Below are 21,006 nucleotides of genomic sequence, written 5' to 3' on the forward strand. Positions count from 1 at the left end.
CTTGTTTGACCATAAGCCAATGTTAAGCGTTTCAGGAATTTTAAACCAGTTTGATGGTTTTAAAACGATGCATTTTTTACTACTTTTATCACGGAAAAAGTAAGAGGTTGGGGACGCGGTGAGAGGTAACTATCTGAAGAGAAAGGCATTTCGGTTATTTTGAATCGAGATTTGTGCAATAAATTCGCATTTGCGACAATATTGCGCAGTCTTGGGCTGTTATGACACAGTTTATGGGCAATTAAGTACGTGTAATAATGCATACTCTGATTAACAAGTTCATACAAGAATTAACAAAAACTTAGTTTCTGTACAATACCTTAAAAATTATAGTACGGCAGAGTAAAATTCATAACTCTAAAAGTCCTAGAGCAAAACAGTTTTTTCAAGTAAACTCTGCGCCTTATTTTACGTGTTATACATTTTTTCTGAATGGATGAATACCGAAAAACCAAACAAAATAGCGTTTTAGGAGAAGATAAAGTAGAGGAAAATGATAAAAGTGGTAATAAAAACTTGAAAAAATAGGATAAAAGTAACGATGTTTTTTAATAAGATTGTAATAATTAAAAATAGCTACGACATCGCTTAATCACGTACAGTGGCTGAACTAAATTGTTCTATATAGTGAAAATTACCAAGATCCTATCTTGTTAATAAAATTTCATGAAAAAATAAGTTTATAGATTAGCGTTCGCTATTAAAACTAAAAATTCCGATAACATGCTATAAATTTAAACTTTAAACCTTTAAGTACGCAAAACACAAAACAATACAAAGTCTATCAACAAATTTTTAATGTGTTTTTTTATCACTCGTGCTCCTGGTGATGTAGCGACCCGGTTTAAATTTGGACAAGCAAAAAAATAAACGAGAAATATACCGAGCGCAGAAAACATTTTTGTTTGTTTTGTGAAGCGTTTGGATGGCATTTGCATAAAACTAATCGTTTTAAGAATTGCAAGTAATAATATTCTCGCAAATAATAATTACGTATGATCATAATTTCCTTTTAGTAGCTTTGATTGCGAAGATGCTAATCGTGCAAAACAAAAAATCCTCAAGGAATTATTTATTTATAAAAATAACTTCATCACTTGAAAATGATGCCAGTGCATCCGATGACTGTTGGGAACGGAAAGCAATTACCCAACTAGAAAAAACTCAACTGCAAGCCTTCAATTTGCGATTTTTTACCGAAAAGCGTGTAATCAGCAGTAAGGTACAACATTTCAAAACAGCCAACAGTCTAGCGAAGGTTACCTCCAACACCAAATACAGAGAATAAGGTAAATCTTATGCTTCCAGTCAGTGGGTCAGCGGGTTTAGCAAAAGTCGCGCTAAAATCGCTCACCTGCAGCAAAGACATTTTTCAAAAGAAACGAGATTAGGGTACGGTGAAATATGTCCGTGGGACAGCCAGTACTAACGGGACGGACCGGTTCAACGCTCCCAATTTGCATGAAACAATTCGGCCGCTTGTACACATTTATTGGGTCACAAAAAGACTAATTTACACAATTTCAAACGATTTTCCTGCGCCTTCTCCTCCTCCTGTGCTTGCTGCGGCGGCTGCGACGCTTTGCCAAGTACATCTTGGTCCGGTAGTTGTCACCATAGCGCGCGATCAGGCCCAGACTCAGCCCCTTTTTGATGTACTGCGGCACCAGGCTGAGGTACTTCTCTGAGGCGTTTCCGTATTTTTCGATAATGCGGGCTTTGATGTCCCGCACGGCGGATCTCAGGCCCGCTTTCTGCAAGTCCGACACTGTCTCCATCACAAGGGTCGCCATGAGAACACTGAAATTTGGCCGCTTCATCTTGGACCGACTTTGAAGCGGTTAGACTCAAATTTTGACGTTTTTGAAAATGAAAATTGTTTTCCTCCCAACTTGATTTCTTTTTTTTTGTATCTTCAACCATATTCTCCTCAAAAGTCCATTCTCGGAATGAAATAGTTGCCATTTGGCACCAAATATTTTTTAAGAAGAAAGTTATCTTACGTACGTTTATGTCCTTTTTTCTTATATTTGCTCGATAATCAGTTATTGTGTAAGAATTTATTTTTTGTAATTAAATACGTAATAAGCAATTTTTATTTAAACTTCTTCCATTTGTAGTAATTGACCAAAAAAGTGACATTTTTTTAAACAAGACCAAAGAATTACACAATTTTATTGAAAATATTATAGCCTGATAAAGGTAACTCTATAAAAATGTTATTACCTTGAATATTTCGCAAATTTTTCTATTTCTATGACCACAACATTGCATTTCGCAGCAGCGTGAGTAAAAAAGCACCAAATTTTAAGAAGAAAGACTAACAAGTTGCGATTAAATTTATTCATTAATTTAACATGTTTTGGGCACTATTCAAGATTTTTTGCATTCAGGAACGAAAGAAATATTCACAAGCTCTTCACTCGATTGACGTACACGGTCTAATAACCATCGTTTTGCATCATTTACTTGTAGCAGCCATTTGATAAACTAATTTCAGTTTCATTGCAATTTGATGGCAACTTCATTGCTAATTGTATAAGCAGAAGAAACAGTTTTTTTCACACAGTTATGAAAAATACCGCATCGATTTAGTTCAGGTCAATGAAATTTTTGAGTTCGTTGAATCCCCGGCTCAAAAAACACAAAATCTTTTATGACATCGTCGAGATCCAAACCGATAACTAATGCCGTAACAATAAAAAACCTCAAGGAGAATCAGGACACCACCTCTTCAGTTCTTGTCCCTCTGGTGCCACACCACGAAATAATGAAAATTTATGGCACCTGCTTTGTCAAAACATATCTGCATTGTTGAGATTTTTCTCCCGAGTCACTGCCCGATTGTTTATGCACCTCTCTATTATAATATCGCCAATAAATATTTATGAGCCTTGATCATTGTTACACATCGGAGAAAGATCAGAGTCGGAGCTAATGAACCCCGCATTGGAAATCGGTAAATAGTCCCCGTAACAAGGAAGAATTCGCAAACATTTAAACAACAAATCGGGGTCAGACGCGGATTTTCTACAAATAACTCGTCACGAATACATTAAAAGGCGACTAATGATAATGACCTTGTCCAAATTGCGAAAAAATGGACTTTACCGGAGCGGAGAGCAATGAAAGTAATTGAAAAGAAAGCGATTTTTTCCGTATAGTTGTCTGAAATGAAGACTTGTGCTTTCTTTCCCAGACTGATCTAAACTAATCCAGCCGCCTTGTGTCGTCACTGCAGGAAAGTTACAAACATTTACATAAAAGATAAACAATGACAGGAATTGTCCACTTTGTTTTTGTTTTGGATGTATGTTAATTGAAGATTTTTCAGGTATTTGTGACGAAAGGGATTTAAATGTTTTCGAAATTAAGTCAATTTTGTAATTGCGTTGTTTGCCGAAAAAATTACGCTTCGATTTGGAATGAGGATTCGGAGTAGGATGTAGGTTTTTGGACAAATCGTTAGCCTATCAATATTCATGCCGGCCATAAACAGTCTAATTATTTTACGAAGGCGCTAATTGTTTCACAAATGCTGATTTCATTGAGGTTTGACGTAGAATTCATCTACATACATTAAAAAACTGCGGTTGTTTTCAGTTTTGCCTAATTTATTATAGGTGGAAGTTTGCTTTATTCATCGTGGGTTTTCTGACACATTATTCATTTTTTCCAGAATTGGCAAAGCGCGGCATAAATTTATTTTCAAATTTGAGGATAGATTTATTACAGAAGGTGAACGGTCTTAAGACGAGTTTTAATAAACAACTCTGGCCTTTCCACCTGTATTATGCTAATTGAAAGAAGCGAATTTTTAAATTTACTGCTCCGTTAGAGTACAGTACGAGCTGATTAAATATGACTTATGAAACATTCATAGTGTGGGCATTTGATGAATGGCATTTTGGACATGTTTGAACAGACACCTGCATGCTTCAATTTAGCGTTAACAAAAGGTGAACGTTCTTGCACAACAATTATCCACACGGATAATTTGACATGAAGATCTCTTAACTAAATTGGGGATAATGTGCTGTGTAATAGGTGCTTTAAAACAATAAACAGAAAAAATACAAATTGAGTGTGAAAAATGATTTTCATTATGCAACATGTTGGACCTGTTATTGTGCTATTCTCTAATTTTTTCAGGGGCAATTTCAATATTTTTATGCTAATTACAAACCGGTATAACCAATAATGAATGATTTCATGTAAGAAAACAAATATTTAAGTAATAAAACACGAGTATTTTGCATACTATTGTCTGTTTGCATTAGCCATTCTGATTCTAGGAACGCAAAGTTAATAAATGTGATTTTATGGCTTCATTTTCTTTGATAATTATTTATTAGCAATATTTTCATTAAAAAATGGCCAATAAATTACAGTGTAACTTCGATTATCCGACCCTTTCATGGGCAAAGCCAACCGGATTATTGAAAACACACAAATCAATGATAAAAAAAATAAATATTTTAGTTAACAAATTACAAGAAATTGTATTTATGAAATACCTACCTATTGAAAAAAAGTTAAAAATGCAAAAAGTTAAAACAAATTACGTATACAAGTAATAACTGAGATTTGGTTCTGATAAAGTCCTTTTTTATATTTAAAATTTAGGGCCGGTTTATAGAAAGCTTCATTAAATTTTAATTCGTTGTTAACAACGCAAATAGACCAATGAAAATGGTTCAATTTGGTCATGTGATCAGTTAATCACGCGTTTAATGGCAGATTAATTTAATGACGCTTCTATAAACCGGTCCTTAAAGTATTTAGAGCATCGATCAGTTAAAACTCTTCCAAATTCATAAAAAATAATACCTTTTCATTAAATTTTGCAATTTTTAAGCTTATTTTTACTTTTAGAAAATGTTTAAAGTAGTTTTTGAGTTTTTTTAAACATTTTATTTATGTTATTGAGTACATATCAACAGGTATGTATAATAGGTAGGTACTTAATATTTTAGTCAGATATGATGTGAATTGCTACTCGCATTAGATTGACAATTGTATTTTTAAACAGTGCGGAGCGATATTTCCAATTTTCACAAACTTATTAAGATCAAATTTTATTACTTTGTTTGCTTGATGCATGTATATTTCCACTTACATAATTCGAGTTTGACTATATCTAATTGAAACAATTTTATGTATCTATGCGATGACAAGTGTTGATTTTATTCATTTTCAAAAACACGACTTATTTATCTTTCTTCCAATCTTTCTTTCATTATTATTTTAATATTTATTTACACCCATACTTTTTTTAATGGCCCACCTAGGAATCGAACGATAACAAATCACAAAAAATATCGTAAACCTTATCAAATGACTGTATATTTTCTTGTTATTATGTTAAACTTTCGGAGAGAGAGAGCCGTTTTGCCAAAAGTATTAAATTTCGCCCTCTCAATATTAAATTTTGCTCGAAATACGGACGAAGAAGGTTGAATTACATGGGCATGATTGCGCTCAAGATCAGTTTACGTTTTCCGTTTCTTTGATGGAAAAATTAAAAATCAGTTTCAAAATTAGGTCAGGTATCAAAGAAAAAATGAGGTAAAAATCAAAGAAAACAACTTAATTTTGCATTTATGAACACAAATTTTAAAGCCCACGTACGCCCAAAGGGTAAGATCATCCTTTCTGAAAACAATGGATCAAATCATCACTATTCCAAGGAATGCATTAGTGATCCTAATCTAAATCCCAGATTTGCGGGTGTGGGATGCCACAAAAAAGTGTGACCTCATCCCGACTTGTCCCGTGTTTTGTTGATTTTCCTTCCTTGAATCAAATTCAGTTCTTGGCGCACCTATACATCACCAATGCAAGTGAACAATCCAAATAGTGGTGAAAATGTGCCAGTGGTGGGGGCCTTGGTCTCAGGTTATATAGCGGCATCATCGGGTGGTATATAAAGCGCTTCTCTGCCGTTGCTTTGCTTTACACCACATAATATAAAACCATTCACGCAATAAATCGGCACGTGCACGAAATGTCCGTCTAGCAAGTGATACAAAACAGTGCAAAAAAACTGTAAAAAAGTGTAGTGATTTAGTTCAGCAAAATGACTTCCAGTGTCAAACAGACCGTTATCAAGTAGGTTTCCGAATTTTTGCGCACTTGCTTATCAATTTTTTGCGTCAAGAAACGTGCACAGAACGGTAGGGAATTAACACAGGTGGACTAATCACTAGGCCAATAGACGTGTTGTTGTGGCGAAAGTCAATAAAAAACGGGAGAGCGATTCCACAAAGTCCGGAATTCCCCTTTTTGGTGGTTCTTCTGCCATTTCAAGGCCATGCCACTTTGCATACCATTAAGATAATGCTTATTTTTCATGTCGAAACAATTAAAGCAACAATTTCCGATATCCGAATTATTTCATTACGCGAGTGTCACGATAAATAAGCTATTTGAATAAATTTACATAAATCCGTCCCAATTACAACCAATCGGCTCAACGACCTGCATTTTTATTACGTTTGGTCGCATTTTTCGATGCAGTGTTTGACGAGCGCTAAACTAATTAGCACCGGGTCTTGAATCAGCCGATTTTTCCATGATGCATTTATTAAATCGCGATATTATTAATATTTGCGTCTGATAAGGGTGTGAATCATTGCCCACATTTCTAATTGTTTCACAATTTTTGTTCATTGTTTGTTTGGCCTCAAAGTGACAAGAATCTTTATTGTTGGCACGTTTTTTTGAGAAAAACTGGCGAGGAAATACGCTCACTTATGTTGATGTAATAATTAGTTCCTTTCTTTGCAATTATTACACTTAATAGTCTTCGCACATGAATTTTGCTTTCACACAGCTTTTTAAAGCTTGAATGTTATTAGAACGTTGCAGAAAAATGCGATCATATGAAAGTAAACCCGTATGCTTGAGGAAGTAGGCACGGAGTGGTTTTTATTTTTGTTACATGATAGTGAACTTTGCAAGAAAATTCTGTTTTTGACGAATTTGCTTCATTAATTTAAACCATCTTATGTGGGAGCTAGTTAGGAAATACCATTGTTTGAAATTTGGCAATCCCATTAAAAAAATACATTTTTGGGTTTTCCAAATTAATAAATGATTCTCTCAGGCATGTTAACAAAATATAATTTTAGAAATCAAAGAACTAAAAAAAGCATGACTCTTGTAATTTTGATAACGTCAAAAAAATTCACACAAAATTTAATAATTAACTTAAAATAAGGTTCTTAAAAACTTTATTTTGCACATTGGTATTAATTAACGTCATGGCACGAGAGTCTTTCTTTAGCCATGTTATGCTAATTAACTTAAATTAAAAATCTTTTCTTGAGAGATTTGTCAAAAGATGTATTGATGTTGTCAAAATCACAGTCTACCAAATAGTTTCTTGAAAAAAAAATCAAATAAGGCAGAAATTTTATTTAATAAGTTGATACAAAACCATTATTCGAAAGCATCATTCTTTTCAAAAAAAAAATATTTAATTGAACAGAAAACATAGTTCGGTGCTCATAATAATTACAATAAACAAGAAAAGAAAATGTGAATAAAAAGAGGAAAGTAAATGATAGTAAGAAAGAAAAATAATTGATTTTTATTAATATCTAATCTCTGTGTTTATAAAAAAATAATTAAAAGATATTATTAAAAAGATAACATCAATACCAAAACTACAAATAAAAAAGTTGATCCATTTTTCGTAATAAAACCTTCCCCTTGGCTAATACATTAACCTGCAAATTCAAAATCTAAACAACGACATAAAAGAAGAAGAAGAACCCGAAACTCTTAAGAAATTGCTATAAAAAACCTCTCAAAAATATAAATAAATAAAAAAATATACCTATAACAAACTATACAGTTCGGCAAGAGTATGGAACCAAGCGTTTTGTGCCTAACGAAAAAAACATCATTATCAAGTTTAAAAATGCGAGCATTTTTCGAAATTCCTTTAGTTTTCGAGTTATTCAAAAAACATTTTTTATATGGTTATTACTACGGTAATTTTTTTGGTAAACGATTATTTTAAATCATTTTTAGAGCATAATCTTTTACCAAAAAAAATCGCCGTAGTAGGGCGCCATTAAAAAAATTGTAATGTCTCTGAAAAGAAATTTCTTCTTGAAAAATGATCATATTTTTAAAGTATTTGATGTACTAATTATTTTTTTCGTAAGGTACACGCTCGGTTAAGATAAGTAGAAAACGAAATTTTTTGTTAATAGGGAAAAGAAGCTTTTCAGAAAGGTATTATTAGTCACTCGTGACAAATAAAATGTCCAATTCTTGCGTCAAAACAATAAAATATGTATAAAAATGTGTTTTTATTGTTTTGTGAGTCTTTACTACGCCACTTGATGACGCCTTATTTGTTTTTTGCACTTTTTGTCGCGCTGTTAAAACAGGTGATGAAAATAAGATCAAAATCTATTTTTAACCATCAAAAAATGAACCACAAACAACCTTTCCCAGCATTATGTGTGTCATTGGAAGCTTGTCAAGCAATTAGTGATGCACCAATCACATTAAAAATTCAAATGAACTAGTCGAAAAATGAATAATTTATGAGTTTTTCTTCAGGAATGTTTCCTCAAACCTGGTGATTTTTGCAATTAACACAGTCAAAAAAAGCTCATTAAATTGTGTCTATTGTTTTTTGCTTGGTGTCATCATCAGATTAGAGGATTCAAAGTGAACGTGACATATGAAAAATCCTTATCGCCTTGAAGCGAAAAAATTGTAAAAAGTCACTGGGGCATGAAAATTCAGCGGCTGAAAGCCCGGCTTTTGAATTTAAAATTCCGCGATCTGCCGCCTGAAAGTACGATCGCATGTATTATGGAAATGGTTAAGAAGGAGAGAAATATGATAAAAATTCGAGTCTACAACTCCGTCATAAATAAACACTGAAATTAGCGCGAAGTGACCCGTGGCAGACCTGAGATAAGTATTTAAATTTTGATACAGATAAGGGCCATTTTGGACAGGAAGGCGATTGCTGAACGATTTGCCATACTTTCGAGGGTCACAATATTTTCGATTTGTCGCCGGATGTGACTTTTGTTTCCGTTCCTTGAGAATGCTGGAAATCCGCTTTCGACTTGATTGCCTGTTGAGGCAATCGAGATGAAGAAATCCAAAGCCGCGTCTAATCGTCAATACTTTTAATTACAGATACATTATGCAAAATGATTTTTTTCGGAAAAAACGCATCTGAATCATCGCAGGATCCTCTTCGGAGCCGCCACGTGCTGGCGGTATTTACCTTCATTATTTACAAACAATCATCAAAGCAAGTTTTGCTAATTTCCCAGATTCGCGCCAGATGACGTCAATTTTACAAGTCGCAGATTATGAAACTCGAAATTTATTATTATTCGCTTTTCTTTTGTCTTTTTTCGGTACTTGTTTTATTGTAATCACTTTTTTAACGCGACTTATGTAATCTTTAATGTAATGTAAATCCTGAAACTTATCGATGCTACCAAAAATTTGCATATTTATGGGCTTGTTTGCACACAAAATTGGATCACTTTGTGGTTTTTGGAAAAACAGGGGGCAGTTTCAACCGGATCTGATGCAAATTTTATGGCCAAAACATGGTATTCCTAATTAAAATATTGAAAAAAACTGATTTATACTTGTGACATCAAAACAACTTAGGAAGATTTTGTACAGAAGTCTGCTGAACGAAGCACATCCCATTTGAATCCATAATTAATTATTATGATCTTTGACAAAAGAATTAATTAAAAAAATGTAAATAGCTAGGGATATGGGAAGTGTCGTCTGGTTCTATTTATAGTGGTATTCTAGCGAAACGAACAAAACGCGCAATTATTTTATTCACTGTTTTTGTGTTAAAAATTTTTTGGGTAAAAATTAATACTCCTAATTCTAATGACTGAAATTATTTGAAAAAATCAAACGTAGCACATAGTCAAGGGTATTTCAAAACCAACAATGACATTTAACAATAATAGTTACACAGTTTTATGGCCCACTTTGACCTTTCCCATTAGCCTATACTTTATACTAATGGATGAGTTTAGATTCTTTTAATGAATTATCAAGTTTTGCTTGCCAGTTTTCATATAATAATCTAATAAACATCGTATTATTTGTAAATCATTGTTTAATTCACGTCCACATTAGCCGGAAGTAAAGTAATTAAAAAAAGATTATCTGCAATCTTTTACAATTTTGTATCAATGTTCAGCATGACAATGCAAACTAAATTAGTGACGAAAAAATATCGCTTGTTTGTATCTACGTCACCTGCTCGAGCTAAAGATAAGAAAGTTACTAGTACACAAAAAACTGTATCCGCACACAATTTCTTGTGCCCTTCGTTCGATTTTTATTTGTATTTCTTCGCTGAATAATGCATGAGCGTCAAAGATTTTTATTTCTGGTGTCCTCCCTTTGAGGTCATTTCCAGCCGAATTGGGAGCGTCTGATAAAACCCAAGTACCTGATTTAAATTTTAATCAGGTGGGGAATCAACCTCCTTGTGTACGTGAAACGACACAAAAACACCAATGCAAAAGCATTGTTTACGTCGTTTTCTCACAACTAATTAAAGAGAAAGCCGATAAACTTATAAATAAGTTGAAAATTTAATGGACAAATCTATTCATTTTGACGGCACTCTTCACCACAAAGGACCTATCGATTGGATCTTATCGCTAATCTCAACGCGCCTTTATAAAAGTTATCAGGAGTTATCACCAGGCGAGTTGTTTGGTTGTGGGTGCGAATAAGTTACGAAAATAGAGAATGTTTGAATTCGACGGGGAGATCATGTACAGTCCGCTGACGTACTCGGAAGAGCAGATTAAAAAGAAGGTGAAAAAGGCTAAGTAAGTGTTAATAACGCACATGTTTTCCCATTTATTTCAACAAATTACGACTACGATAAATGTATGGGTTCAGTTTCACTTTTGATGCAAATAAATCGTTCCACATGAGCTCACATAACGATAAAACAACAAAAATAGAAGCCGGCCAATGATAATTTTGTGCTACAAATTGTGTGCAATTAATGCAAGAGTTAAAAATGTTGACACACTTCATGTAACGAAAATGAAAACAGTAATGTTAATTAGATGTTTATTTGTTTATTAAATAAAATTTCGGATGAATTATCGCTGCGGAAAATCGACATTGAACTTTTGATTTTATTTTCTCATTAATCACGCCGATCTTTTGTCTGTTCCATAATATTTACCTCCGTCTGTAAGTGTTATTTTTATCTGTGATAATAATAAATTAAGTTCGCTGCTTAGGTCCAATTAAACAAAAACCAATCAATGGAAAAAGTGTTGACGCAACATTGATGTTTTGTAACACACAACAATTACGCTTACATCACAGAATCGGATGGTCAAAGCGTGCAAAAAGTGGTCTTTTTTGGCCAAAATGTCGAAATTCTAGGTCACACGCGTTTGCCCGAACTAATAATGTATCGGTTGTTGTTGTTATTAACAAATCCATTATCCGACAAAATGGGTGTTATTACGTTAACAATACATTAGATGATGCTAATAATAACCAGTTTCCTGGACTCATAATTGCGATTTTCAGGAACCCAACATGGTGGAAACGGCGGACGAGCATGGAGCGGTGTTTGACGCTCCTGACCGCCATCAGCACCCTCATCGGCATCTCCCTGGTGGTGGCGCTCGTCACCGTCTTGTACAACAGGAACCAGGAAGCCCGTTAGTATCCTCCCGAAATTGGGCCGCGATTTCGATTTTTCATGACTTGCAGCAGCGCGTTTAGAAAGCTGGTCAGTGACCGGAACTTGACATTTCAGGCACCACTTTCAGCGCCGAGGCCCTACACAGTGCCAACCCGCCGGCCGTCGTGAACGCCTTCACCGAAGAGGCCAAGACCTGCCTCACCCCCGGTTGCATTCACACCGCCTCCACGGTCCTCAAGTACATGGACCCCAGTGTGGACCCCTGCGATGATTTCTACCAATTTACCTGCGGGAATTTCCTCAAAACCACCAACATTCCCGATGATAAATCCTCGGTTACCTCGTTCAGTCTTATCAGTGATACGCTGCAAGAGCAGTTGAGGACAATGATTGAGGAGCCGATCAAGCCGGACGAGCCTAAACCGTTCCAATTGACGAAGAAGTTGTACAAGGCTTGCATGAACAAGACACTGATTGAGAAGGATGGGCTGAAGACCATCAGGACGATTTTGAGGCAGTTGGGGGGATGGCCGGTCCTTGAGGGAGACGATTGGAGTGCAGGGGAGTTTGACTGGAGGCGGTCCGTTTATAGGTTCAGGAGGATGGGCTACAGCGTCGATTATTTCATCGATTTTTCGGTCGGAATCGACTTGAAAAACTCCACGCGGAGGATCATCGATGTGAGTTAATCACAATTGTGTAATATTTACCATTTTTTCACAAGTCTGAAGCTTTTACAGTAATATTATATTCATTACAATCACAGAGGATTTTATTTTATAAAGGAGGAAATTAAAATATCAATTTTTTAAATCACAGCTGGACCAAGCTTCCCTCGGCCTCCGCCGCGAGTTCCTCACCAAAGGCTTCTCCGACAAGCTGGTGAACGCCTATTACGAGTACATGGTGGACATCGCCGTCCTCTTCGGAGCGGACAAAGAGCGCGCAGCTGAAGAACTCAAAGAGTCGCTCTTGTTCGAAATGCGCTTGGCTAATGTGAGTCCGATCTGTTTTAAATTCTTAAACTAATCCATCCCTTGAAGATTTCCCTCCCGAGCGAGAAAAGACGCAACGCTACTGCACTTTACAATCCCATGACAATCGACGAGCTCCAGCGCAAATTCCCGAGCATCCCTTGGGTGGAGTACATGAATACACTCTTAGCTCCAGACACACAAATCACCCACGATGAAATCGTAGTGGTTAGCGTCCCGAAATATTTGACAGATTTCGAAGCCCTGATCAGCCGAACCCCCAAGAGAGTCCAAGCGAACTATGTCATGTGGCGAGCTGCAGCCTCGTCAGTGTCATACCTCACGGAGGATTTGAGGAAACGACAACTGGAATACACCACTGTGGTGACCGGACGAACCGAACGCGAGTCCAGGTGGAAGGAATGCATCGATATCTCGGCCGGAAGGTGCAAATTACCCCCAAAAAAAAAAAAACATCCAAAAAATAACCATCCATTTCCAGCTTGTCCATAGCTGCAGGTGCCCTGTACGTCCGGAAGTACTTCAACGAGCAAGCGCGCCAAAACGCCCTGGAGATGGTGTCCGATATCAGGGCCGAATTCCAGGATATCCTCAAAAACGTGGACTGGATGGACCCCGAAACCAAGAAAAATGCCCTGGATAAGGCCAAGTCCATGTCCACTCATATCGCATATCCTGATGAGCTTCTGGACGATAGAAAACTCGAAGAGTTTTACGGTGACGTGAGTACTACAATAAAACTTGCGATAAGGCGGTGATTAACGCAAGAATTTAGCTGGAACTGGACGAGAACTACTATCTGAGGTCTATCCTTAATTTGACGTTGTTTGGAACCCGATTTTCGTTCAAGAGGTTGAGGCAACCGGTCAATAAAACCGACTGGATCACCCATGGCAGGCCTGCCGTTGTCAACGCGTTTTATTCGGCTTTGGAGAACAGCATTCGTAAGTGTCACACACAATTTTCAACAAGCAAATAACGAAGATTGAAAAATAACCACAATTACTTTAGTGCTTATTTCAAACGTAAAATAACGCCAGAAACAATTTCTTTGTCTTTATTTTTTGAAACTTGAGTATTTAATCGAATCAAAAAAATTAATTGGTAAATGAATGTTTCAGAATTCCCTGCTGGCATCCTGCAGGGTGTCTTCTTCGACGCAAACCGTCCCCGTTACATGAACTACGGGGCGATCGGTTTCGTAATCGGCCACGAAATCACTCACGGCTTCGACGACCAGGGCCGCCAGTTCGACAAAAACGGTAATTTGGTGGAATGGTGGGCCCCTGAGACGAAAAAAGCCTACTTGGAGAAGGCACAATGCATCATCGATCAGTACGGGAATTACACAGTCCCTGAGCTGAATATCAATGTAAGTATAGTATATAGTGTAGCTGGGCGCATGATTTGCACGTTTTGAGCTTAACAACTAACACCGCTTTGCATTTGACAATTTCAGTTGAATGGCATTAACACTCAGGGAGAGAACATTGCCGACAATGGCGGTATTAAGGAGGCGTATTTAGCTTATAATAAATGGGTTGAACGAAACGGTGAAGAAGCACAATTGCCCGGCCTTAATTATACCGGTCGGCAGTTGTTTTGGGTATCGGCGGCTAGTATTTGGTGCTCGAAAACGCGCGAGGAGGAGTTAGAACAGTTGGTTATAACCGATGAACATGCCCCTGACAAGTACAGGGTTCTAGTTCCTTTAACTAACATGGAGTATTTTGCTAAAGATTTTAACTGTCCCAAAGATTCAAAAATGAATCCGCAACATAAATGTCAAGTATGGTAGCTTTAATTTATTGACTGATTTTTGAATTTTACGAGTGAATCTCTGACTAGTACTTAATTTCGTTGCGCTGACTAGTTGTAAATAGATAGGTGTAGCTTTTGTGATTGTTTATTAATAAATTTTTTACCTACATGGGGGTCTTGTGTAACATTTTTTTGTGTACATAGAGGCGGGTTTAGTAGTGGTTTGGTAGCTTATAGGCCTTGAATAACGCCGTCGTGTCCACTTCCAGCTCAACGGAATTAACACTCAAGGAGAAAATATCGCCGATAATGGTGGTATCAAAGAGGCCTATTTGGCCTACAATAAATGGACACAACGGCACGGCATTGAGAAAACCCTCCCTGGACTCAAATACACCCCAAATCAGATGTTCTGGATATCAGCCGCAAACACATGGTGTGCGAAATACCGGCCAGAATCATTAAAATTGCGAGTTTTGACCGGATATCACTCGCCCGGCTACTTCCGGGTCATTGGTCCTTTCAGTAATTTAGACTATTTTGCCAAAGATTTTAGTTGTCCACTAGGCTCGAAAATGAACCCGAAAAAGAAATGTAAAGTTTGGTAATGTGATAGCTAATCAGCGAGCTCCACACGCCAGGTTGTGATTGGCAATGAGCTTTGTGCCACGTCGTGGAAACTAATTTAAGTTATTTAATTTCTAGTATAAGTGTATCTTTTTATGTTGTGACTTGCTACTGAATAAAACATTTTTAAAACTATTGAGTTTAAATTTACCACCTCCCGTCCCATGTTTCAAATCTGAAAACAACCAATCATGAGTAGCATCACCACTGGCAACTCCCGCCACAAATTCTCATTGGCCCAACTCGTGAAAGTTAATTGACAGTTCGAAAAAGTTTGGTTATATTATTGTGATTTCCTATTTTTGGCCAAGCCCTAATTTCGAAAAACCAAGGGCTTTAAACACCCACGATGGATCTATTGGGTTCCATTATGAACTCTATGGAGAAACCTCCAAGTTTGAGCGAAAAAGAACGCCAATTGGTTAAAAGTAAGTGATTTAACCTCAATAACCTTCATCACCCCAAATTTCAGAGAGAAAAGAGGAAATCGAAAAACGACAAACAGCGGAAAAGGAGCGTCTAAAACGGTTTAAAGAGCGAGTCGAGTCGAAATTAGCGTCGCACTTTAAAGACCCCAACAATACGATGCTGAAATTTGAGCCAATGGACCAAATTTATCGGAGCATTGTGTATTTGTGTGGTTATTTTTTCGTATTATGAGAATTTACACAGTTTTTTAGCCACGAAGCTGCCGAAAGTGCGGGGTTATTGTCGTACGCTTTTGGTAATGATGGGGTGGATAGGTATGTCAGGGTGTACAGGAAAGAAAATGCTCCTTGTGAGGACGAGTTGGCGGCAAGGAGGCGAGGGGACCCCTGGAATGAACAAATCAGGCAGCAGTTGATCGAAAAAGTACGTTTGAACCGTAATTAGGTTGTTCCTAATTTGGGTTTTAGAGAAAAATGGAGAAGATTGAAGAAGTTGCAGCTACTAAAAGAAAGCCGGAAAAGTTCACACCACACTCTAATTATAGGGACAAATACGCGCATTTGATTGGACAGGAAGCCGCCCTAGAGGCGGCCAAGAAAACCGAGACTAATAAGAGCTATGGCTTTGGTAAGTTAAAATATCAACCCAAAAAAATATAGTACTTAAATCGATTTAAATTCAACCAATAATTCACTAATTCATTTATCAGAAAGTTTATTCTAATCAAGTGATTAATTTTTGCTTGTTTAGTGCCTAGCGAAAATAAAAAGGACGTCAGGTCAATTGAGCAAACAATGGCCGACATCAGGGCCAAAAAGCGCCTTAAAACCAGCCATGAAACACCATCTGAATAGTTAATTGTATTTATTAGGCAATATTTATTGTAACATTTACCACATTATAAAAACTCTGATGAATACTTTGTTTTTGTGTTCCTACTCGTTGGTGAGACTCCTTTAGTCAGTGCTGAGTATTCCTTTTGAAGTTTTTGTAGTGAAGCGCATTCGAAACCGATCGCTTCTTTGTATTTTTTCTGGCTTAAGTCTTGAACAGTAGTCAGGAGAAATTCGGCATTTTTCGTAATGAATTTCCTTTGCTACAAACATTAATTCTGATAAAGATATTGCACCGGTTTTTTACGCTACCTCTAATTGATTTTCATTACGCAAGGAGGCTTCAATGTGTCGCACTTGCGCCTCAAAAACGTCATAAAGAACGTCGTTTATCGTATAAAGCAGTTCGGTTGTTTCAAGTCGTAAACAATCATTCAAAAGAATTAAAAACAGTTTGGTAAAAACAAGCGTATTGTTTGTAAGTTGGATCCACGTATCGCCAGTGACGTAACTGTCCACTTTGAGCCCCAAATCGGAATATTCCTGCAAAAATCGGGCCAAAGCTGTCTTTGTTCGAAGATTCATAGGAATCCATTTATCTTCAAGAGCCCGAAGTTTTGCGACTTCTATCGACTTGTCACGGGCGTCCTTCAAGGCCTGCATTAGGGAAGTGCGCAAAGCGCCATCTAGCTGGTAACACAAATCAACGCCAAAAGAACACAACTACAACCACCAATTTCATTTTTTTACAAAGAGAGAAATGGTAAATTACTCGTTCGCACTGTGAGCGGGCCAAAACCACACATTCTGTTAAAGTAGAGAGCGAAGTTTGCGGCATAAACACCTGTTTTATGAAATGAGTCGTGAATACGGACAGCTCGTTACTGGCCCACACCACGTATGCTTTGAAAAATTTTTTTATTAATTAATTCCGCTAAATATTATCAAAAACACCGTTTTAATATTTTTGTACAAACCTGACGAACAGCTGGACGAGCTGGGAAAAGCCCTGAGGAACTCCTCAGTCATGTGACACATATTCGTAAAAACGACACTCGACAAATGCCTCACGTACATGACCGTGGAGCATTCACGCTTCACTCGTTTACACTGCGTTTTGAGCATGTTGCTGCACAACTTCAGGAATAAATTACACGCGGCTGTGGAGCGCCCCAACTGGTTGAGGAGTCTCACGGCCCGGCGGGCGGCCCGCAAGCCCCCTTGTTGTGACTTGTCTGGATTAACTTCCAGTTCTTTCATCAGAACTTCGGTTAAGTGGTTACGCCTTTGCTCGACTTTTAATTGGATGTCGAGGATCACGTGGTCCGGTTGGCCACTAGTGGCAACAAATTGCGTGATGTAGTCTTTCGATTTTTGGAGGAAAGTTAGAGCGTCCTCAAAGTGTCTTTGGGCAACGCAAACGTCTAACTCTTCGGGGATTTCCAGAAACCAGTCCGGGTGTACTGTCCCGACCTCGTCCTCAATTTCCTCAAAAGCTATAGTGGGGTAAATAGGGGAAAAGTGACAGTGGTGCCGACTTACGGTTGAGGCTAGGGGAATCGATTGAGGCGGACCGAGACGGCGATTTTTCCACGATTGATTCGCGTTTTTGTTGGTCTTGGGTGAGACGGGCTTTTTTGGCCTGGTCGAACTTATCCAACCACTCTTTCTACGATTTTTTTTTGTAAACTTGTGCAAACTAAATTTTCGCAATACCTTATTTGAGCCAGAAGTGCATTGGAAAACACGAGTGTCGGGAAAAATCAATAGTTTGAATTGGTGTTTGTTGTTACCAATTTCCCGCACATTTACTACCGCGAGACTACCTAACTCGTACATTACCTCAAAAACATATTTCATTAAACCCCGGCTATTATTATTTCTGCAAGTAGTCATAAAGCCGTCTGTAAATAAATAAGCATGGACCGTTTTGATGATGTGATTATCGAGAGGGTCAACTTCTAAAAGATCCCCTTCGTGTAAATAAGTCCTTCCAGGGACTTCCAACAATTCCTAAACCAGTCATACCAATAGTAACAAAAATTCGCCAAAAAATGGCACTTTACCTTACAACCCTCAACTTTTTCTAAAATTGAGGCTAATTTCTGTCGGTTTTCGTCACCTTGGTCTTTGGGATTGTCCCTATTTTCCATTTCTGTGATAACTGGAGTTTCTTCGCCCAAAATCGAAGTTGTTGATAAGGCACCTAATAAGGATTTTTGTTCAGATAAAAGGTGTGACAATTGATACATTTCACTCTCCAAGTCTACAAAAAACAGTCAGACTTATAACTAAGTAAAAATTAAAAAAATACGAGATATTTCTTTAGCAGTGTCAATAAACTGGGTGTAATTGCGGTACACATTTTGCTTCAAATTGTTGTTGGTGTCCTCAGACAGTGACTGAATTCTTTTACGGAGGCGTCGCAATTCGGGGCCCCCCACACAACTTTGAGACAATTCCCTAACATCTAAAAGAACCTAATTATCACCAAGTGATTACGTCTTATTAATTATGTTACATTTTCCCGCATCAAACTCCTTCGAGCTAAATAAACTTAAAGTCGGTTCTTTTGTGGGCTCCATGGTGTAAAAAATAATTATTTATTTGATAATAAAGTTTTTTCTAACACAAAAAGGGAGGCGGTGCCATTTCCTATAACCTCAATGGTTTGACAAGTAATTTGTCAATAGATCTGGCGTTGTGAGCGAACATTAGAGTGAGCCACGCAAGTGGTCGACATGTACGTGTGGGTTATCGTTTGTAACTTGTTTGTGTGATTGTCATTTGCGGTTCTTTGCACATTATCGTTGGTTAGGGACGCTTGTTATCGGCAACTGCGTCGTAAAACTGTCAAATCAAAAGTGTCAAACCTAAAAACAGTGTTATAATTACAATCAAATTAATTAATAATGGCAGCGGAAATCAAGCCAGCAACCCAAGCAAACGACAAATTCTGCACAACGAAAAAGCCCGCCCTTTTGGCAAAACTGGAAGGTTGTAGCGACGAAATAAACGCCGCCGTTTTGATCCCGGGCGAAGATGGGGTTATAAGTGTGTCAGATGACAAGTAAGTCGCTCCCAAACCCGGTCTTTACGCCTCATTTTTGTGATTTAGAACGGTACGTGTTTGGTTGAAGCGAGACTCAGGCCAGTACTGGCCCAGCATTTGCCAGTACATGCCCAGTGGGGCCACTTCGGTCTTTTACACAGTTGAAACCCGGCAACTTTTCATAGGACAGGAAAACGGGACCGTGTCAGAATTCTCGCTGGCATCAGACTTCAACCGAATGATGCCAGTGCGGGAGTACCTAGCACATCAGGCAAGAGTCACCGAAATTATTTTTGCCATCAACTGCGAATGGGTTCTGAGCGTGAGCAGGGATAAAGTGTTTTCGTACAATTGCACACAAACCGGCCGCAACATTGGGACTTACACGGCTGAGGCCTGGTGCACCTCTCTACAGTACTAATTTTTTGCGGAAAATTTTCGAGTCATGTCTTTAATTTTTGCAGATTTGATGCACAAACCAAACATGCGTTTGTTGGGGATTATTCTGGTCAAATAACTATGTTAAAATTGGATAATGCGGGCCCTAGTGTTATCACAACTTTGAAGGGGCACTCGGGCTCTGTTAGGTCACTGGCTTGGGACAGCGAGCGGCAGATGTTATTTAGTGGCTCCTACGACCAAACTGTTATCGTTTGGGACATAGGGGGGCAACAGGGCAACGCCTACGAGCTGCAAGGTCACCACAACAAGGTAAACATTGTTTATTACAACCGCAGTTGGATTTTTTCCGAAGCAAAGATAATTGTTTATTGGTTACGTAGGTCAAGGTTTGTTTTTTGTTGGCGATCGGCATTTGAAATTAAATTGGCAACAGTGCCAAAAATTACCAAAATTGTGGAAACAAGTGAATGTGATATTACAGGTCTCTGCTTTGTGCTACCTTAACTCGACCAAACAATTGGTCAGCGCGGGCGAGGACGGGGTGCTGGTCTTCTGGGACATGAACCAAACGCGTCAGGAGACTCCCGAGTGGATCGAGTCCGATTTATGTCAGTTGTGTGGAAGACCGTTCTTTTGGAACTTCCGAGCCATGATGGACCAGCGACAGTTGGGTTTACGGCAACACCACTGCAGACATTGCGGGAAAGCAGTTTGCGAGAAATGTTCCACAGGTAGATTAACAATTCCAGCGATGGGTTTCGAGTTCGCAGTGCGTGTCTGTGACCCTTGTCACCACTTGTTAAGGGATAGAGAGTGAGTTGCAAGTGGTGAAGTTATGTCTTGCTAAAGTTTTTTACAGGAGGGTGTCTTTAGCCACATTCCATGATGCTAAGCATAGTATTACAGCGATGGGATTGGACGAGACTCGCAAAAAATTGGTAACAGTCGGACAGGACCGGCTAATCAAAATTTGGGACATTTCCGCTTTGCTTTGAATCCGACTGGTTTAGTTACTAACGCTGGAATGTGATTCACACTCAATTAATTAATGTGCTATGATTTATTACATTATGTAAAATTTAAATATTATTAATGTTATATTTATATTCTATAAGTTCTATTGAAAATAAATCTATTATAATCACAGAATTGCGCCTCATTTGTGCTATTTTTGAACCCAAGTGTGCGAACAAGTGACATGAT

The 21,006-nt window shown here is 37.8% G+C and overlaps 4 protein-coding genes across 7 annotated transcripts; 3 read left to right on the forward strand and 1 right to left on the reverse strand.

Annotated features, from left to right (window-relative positions):
- The first annotated feature begins 5,877 nt into the window (after positions 1-5,877).
- On the forward strand, positions 5,878-15,219 carry Nep2 (Neprilysin 2). 4 transcript variants are annotated; one of them, XM_064357122.1, is made up of 9 exons: positions 5,878-6,111; positions 11,587-11,720; positions 11,819-12,384; positions 12,524-12,700; positions 12,748-13,124; positions 13,181-13,421; positions 13,475-13,643; positions 13,821-14,071; positions 14,159-15,219. In XM_064357122.1, exons 1-9 carry the CDS (start codon positions 6,080-6,082, stop codon positions 14,495-14,497), a joined length of 2,286 nt encoding a protein of 761 aa, XP_064213192.1. In that variant the 5' UTR covers positions 5,878-6,079; the 3' UTR covers positions 14,498-15,219. The 4 variants fall into 4 exon arrangements, with proteins under 4 accessions (XP_064213192.1, XP_064213193.1, XP_008194095.1 ...); XM_064357123.1 differs by having other exon boundaries at positions 5,880-6,111; positions 14,730-15,219; XM_008195873.3 differs by lacking the exon at positions 5,878-6,111 and adding an exon at positions 10,708-10,862.
- A 116-nt stretch (positions 15,220-15,335) lies between these two features.
- LOC100142198 (uncharacterized protein) lies at positions 15,336-16,433 on the forward strand. The gene is made up of 5 exons (XM_001811943.4): positions 15,336-15,515; positions 15,560-15,716; positions 15,768-15,939; positions 15,984-16,143; positions 16,267-16,433. Exons 1-5 carry the CDS (start codon positions 15,437-15,439, stop codon positions 16,368-16,370), a joined length of 672 nt encoding a protein of 223 aa, XP_001811995.1. The 5' UTR covers positions 15,336-15,436; the 3' UTR covers positions 16,371-16,433.
- Exo84 (Exocyst 84) lies at positions 16,364-19,031 on the reverse strand. The gene is made up of 9 exons (XM_001810357.4): positions 18,871-19,031; positions 18,664-18,819; positions 18,416-18,615; positions 18,066-18,362; positions 17,892-18,018; positions 17,327-17,845; positions 17,122-17,252; positions 16,662-17,072; positions 16,364-16,612 (listed from the first exon to the last, which is right to left on the reverse strand). Exons 1-9 carry the CDS (start codon positions 18,932-18,934, stop codon positions 16,415-16,417), a joined length of 2,103 nt encoding a protein of 700 aa, XP_001810409.1. The 5' UTR covers positions 18,935-19,031; the 3' UTR covers positions 16,364-16,414.
- Positions 19,032-19,171: 140 nt separating this feature from the next.
- Positions 19,172-20,952, forward strand: Wdfy2 (WD repeat and FYVE domain containing 2). Its single transcript, XM_962295.5, has 5 exons — positions 19,172-19,419; positions 19,468-19,815; positions 19,866-20,112; positions 20,285-20,616; positions 20,663-20,952. The coding sequence occupies exons 1-5, from the start codon at positions 19,262-19,264 to the stop codon at positions 20,796-20,798; spliced, it is 1,221 nt and encodes a 406-aa protein (XP_967388.1). The 5' UTR covers positions 19,172-19,261; the 3' UTR covers positions 20,799-20,952.
- The last annotated feature ends 54 nt before the right edge of the window (positions 20,953-21,006 follow it).

The sequence above is a fragment of the Tribolium castaneum genome, chromosome 5 (assembly GCF_031307605.1).
Source record: "Tribolium castaneum strain GA2 chromosome 5, icTriCast1.1, whole genome shotgun sequence".
Classification (NCBI taxonomy): Eukaryota; Metazoa; Arthropoda; class Insecta; order Coleoptera; family Tenebrionidae; genus Tribolium; species Tribolium castaneum.

Excerpts from the sequence above, each read along its gene's own strand:
- Nep2 (XM_008195873.3), top strand. The coding sequence starts at position 10,780 with ATGTTTGAATTCGACGGGGAGATCATGTACAGTCCGCTGACGTACTCG. Across the intron at positions 11,721-11,818 it reads CAACAGGAACCAGGAAGCCC|GCACCACTTTCAGCGCCGAG; the intron begins GTTAGTATCCTC and ends TTGACATTTCAG. Across the intron at positions 13,422-13,474 it reads TCGAAGAGTTTTACGGTGAC|CTGGAACTGGACGAGAACTA; the intron begins GTGAGTACTACA and ends GCAAGAATTTAG.
- LOC100142198 (XM_001811943.4), top strand. The coding sequence starts at position 15,437 with ATGGATCTATTGGGTTCCATTATGAACTCTATGGAGAAACCTCCAAGT. Across the intron at positions 15,940-15,983 it reads GGCAGCAGTTGATCGAAAAA|AGAAAAATGGAGAAGATTGA; the intron begins GTACGTTTGAAC and ends TTTGGGTTTTAG. Across the intron at positions 16,144-16,266 it reads TAATAAGAGCTATGGCTTTG|TGCCTAGCGAAAATAAAAAG; the intron begins GTAAGTTAAAAT and ends TTGCTTGTTTAG.
- Exo84 (XM_001810357.4), bottom strand. The coding sequence starts at position 18,934 with ATGGAGCCCACAAAAGAACCGACTTTAAGTTTATTTAGCTCGAAGGAG. Across the intron at positions 18,820-18,870 it reads GGAGTTTGATGCGGGAAAAT|ATGTTAGGGAATTGTCTCAA; the intron begins GTAACATAATTA and ends AGGTTCTTTTAG. Across the intron at positions 17,846-17,891 it reads CGATTCCCCTAGCCTCAACC|CTTTTGAGGAAATTGAGGAC; the intron begins GTAAGTCGGCAC and ends ACCCCACTATAG.
- Wdfy2 (XM_962295.5), top strand. The coding sequence starts at position 19,262 with ATGGCAGCGGAAATCAAGCCAGCAACCCAAGCAAACGACAAATTCTGC. Across the intron at positions 19,420-19,467 it reads ATAAGTGTGTCAGATGACAA|AACGGTACGTGTTTGGTTGA; the intron begins GTAAGTCGCTCC and ends TTTGTGATTTAG. Across the intron at positions 20,113-20,284 it reads TGCAAGGTCACCACAACAAG|GTCTCTGCTTTGTGCTACCT; the intron begins GTAAACATTGTT and ends GTGATATTACAG.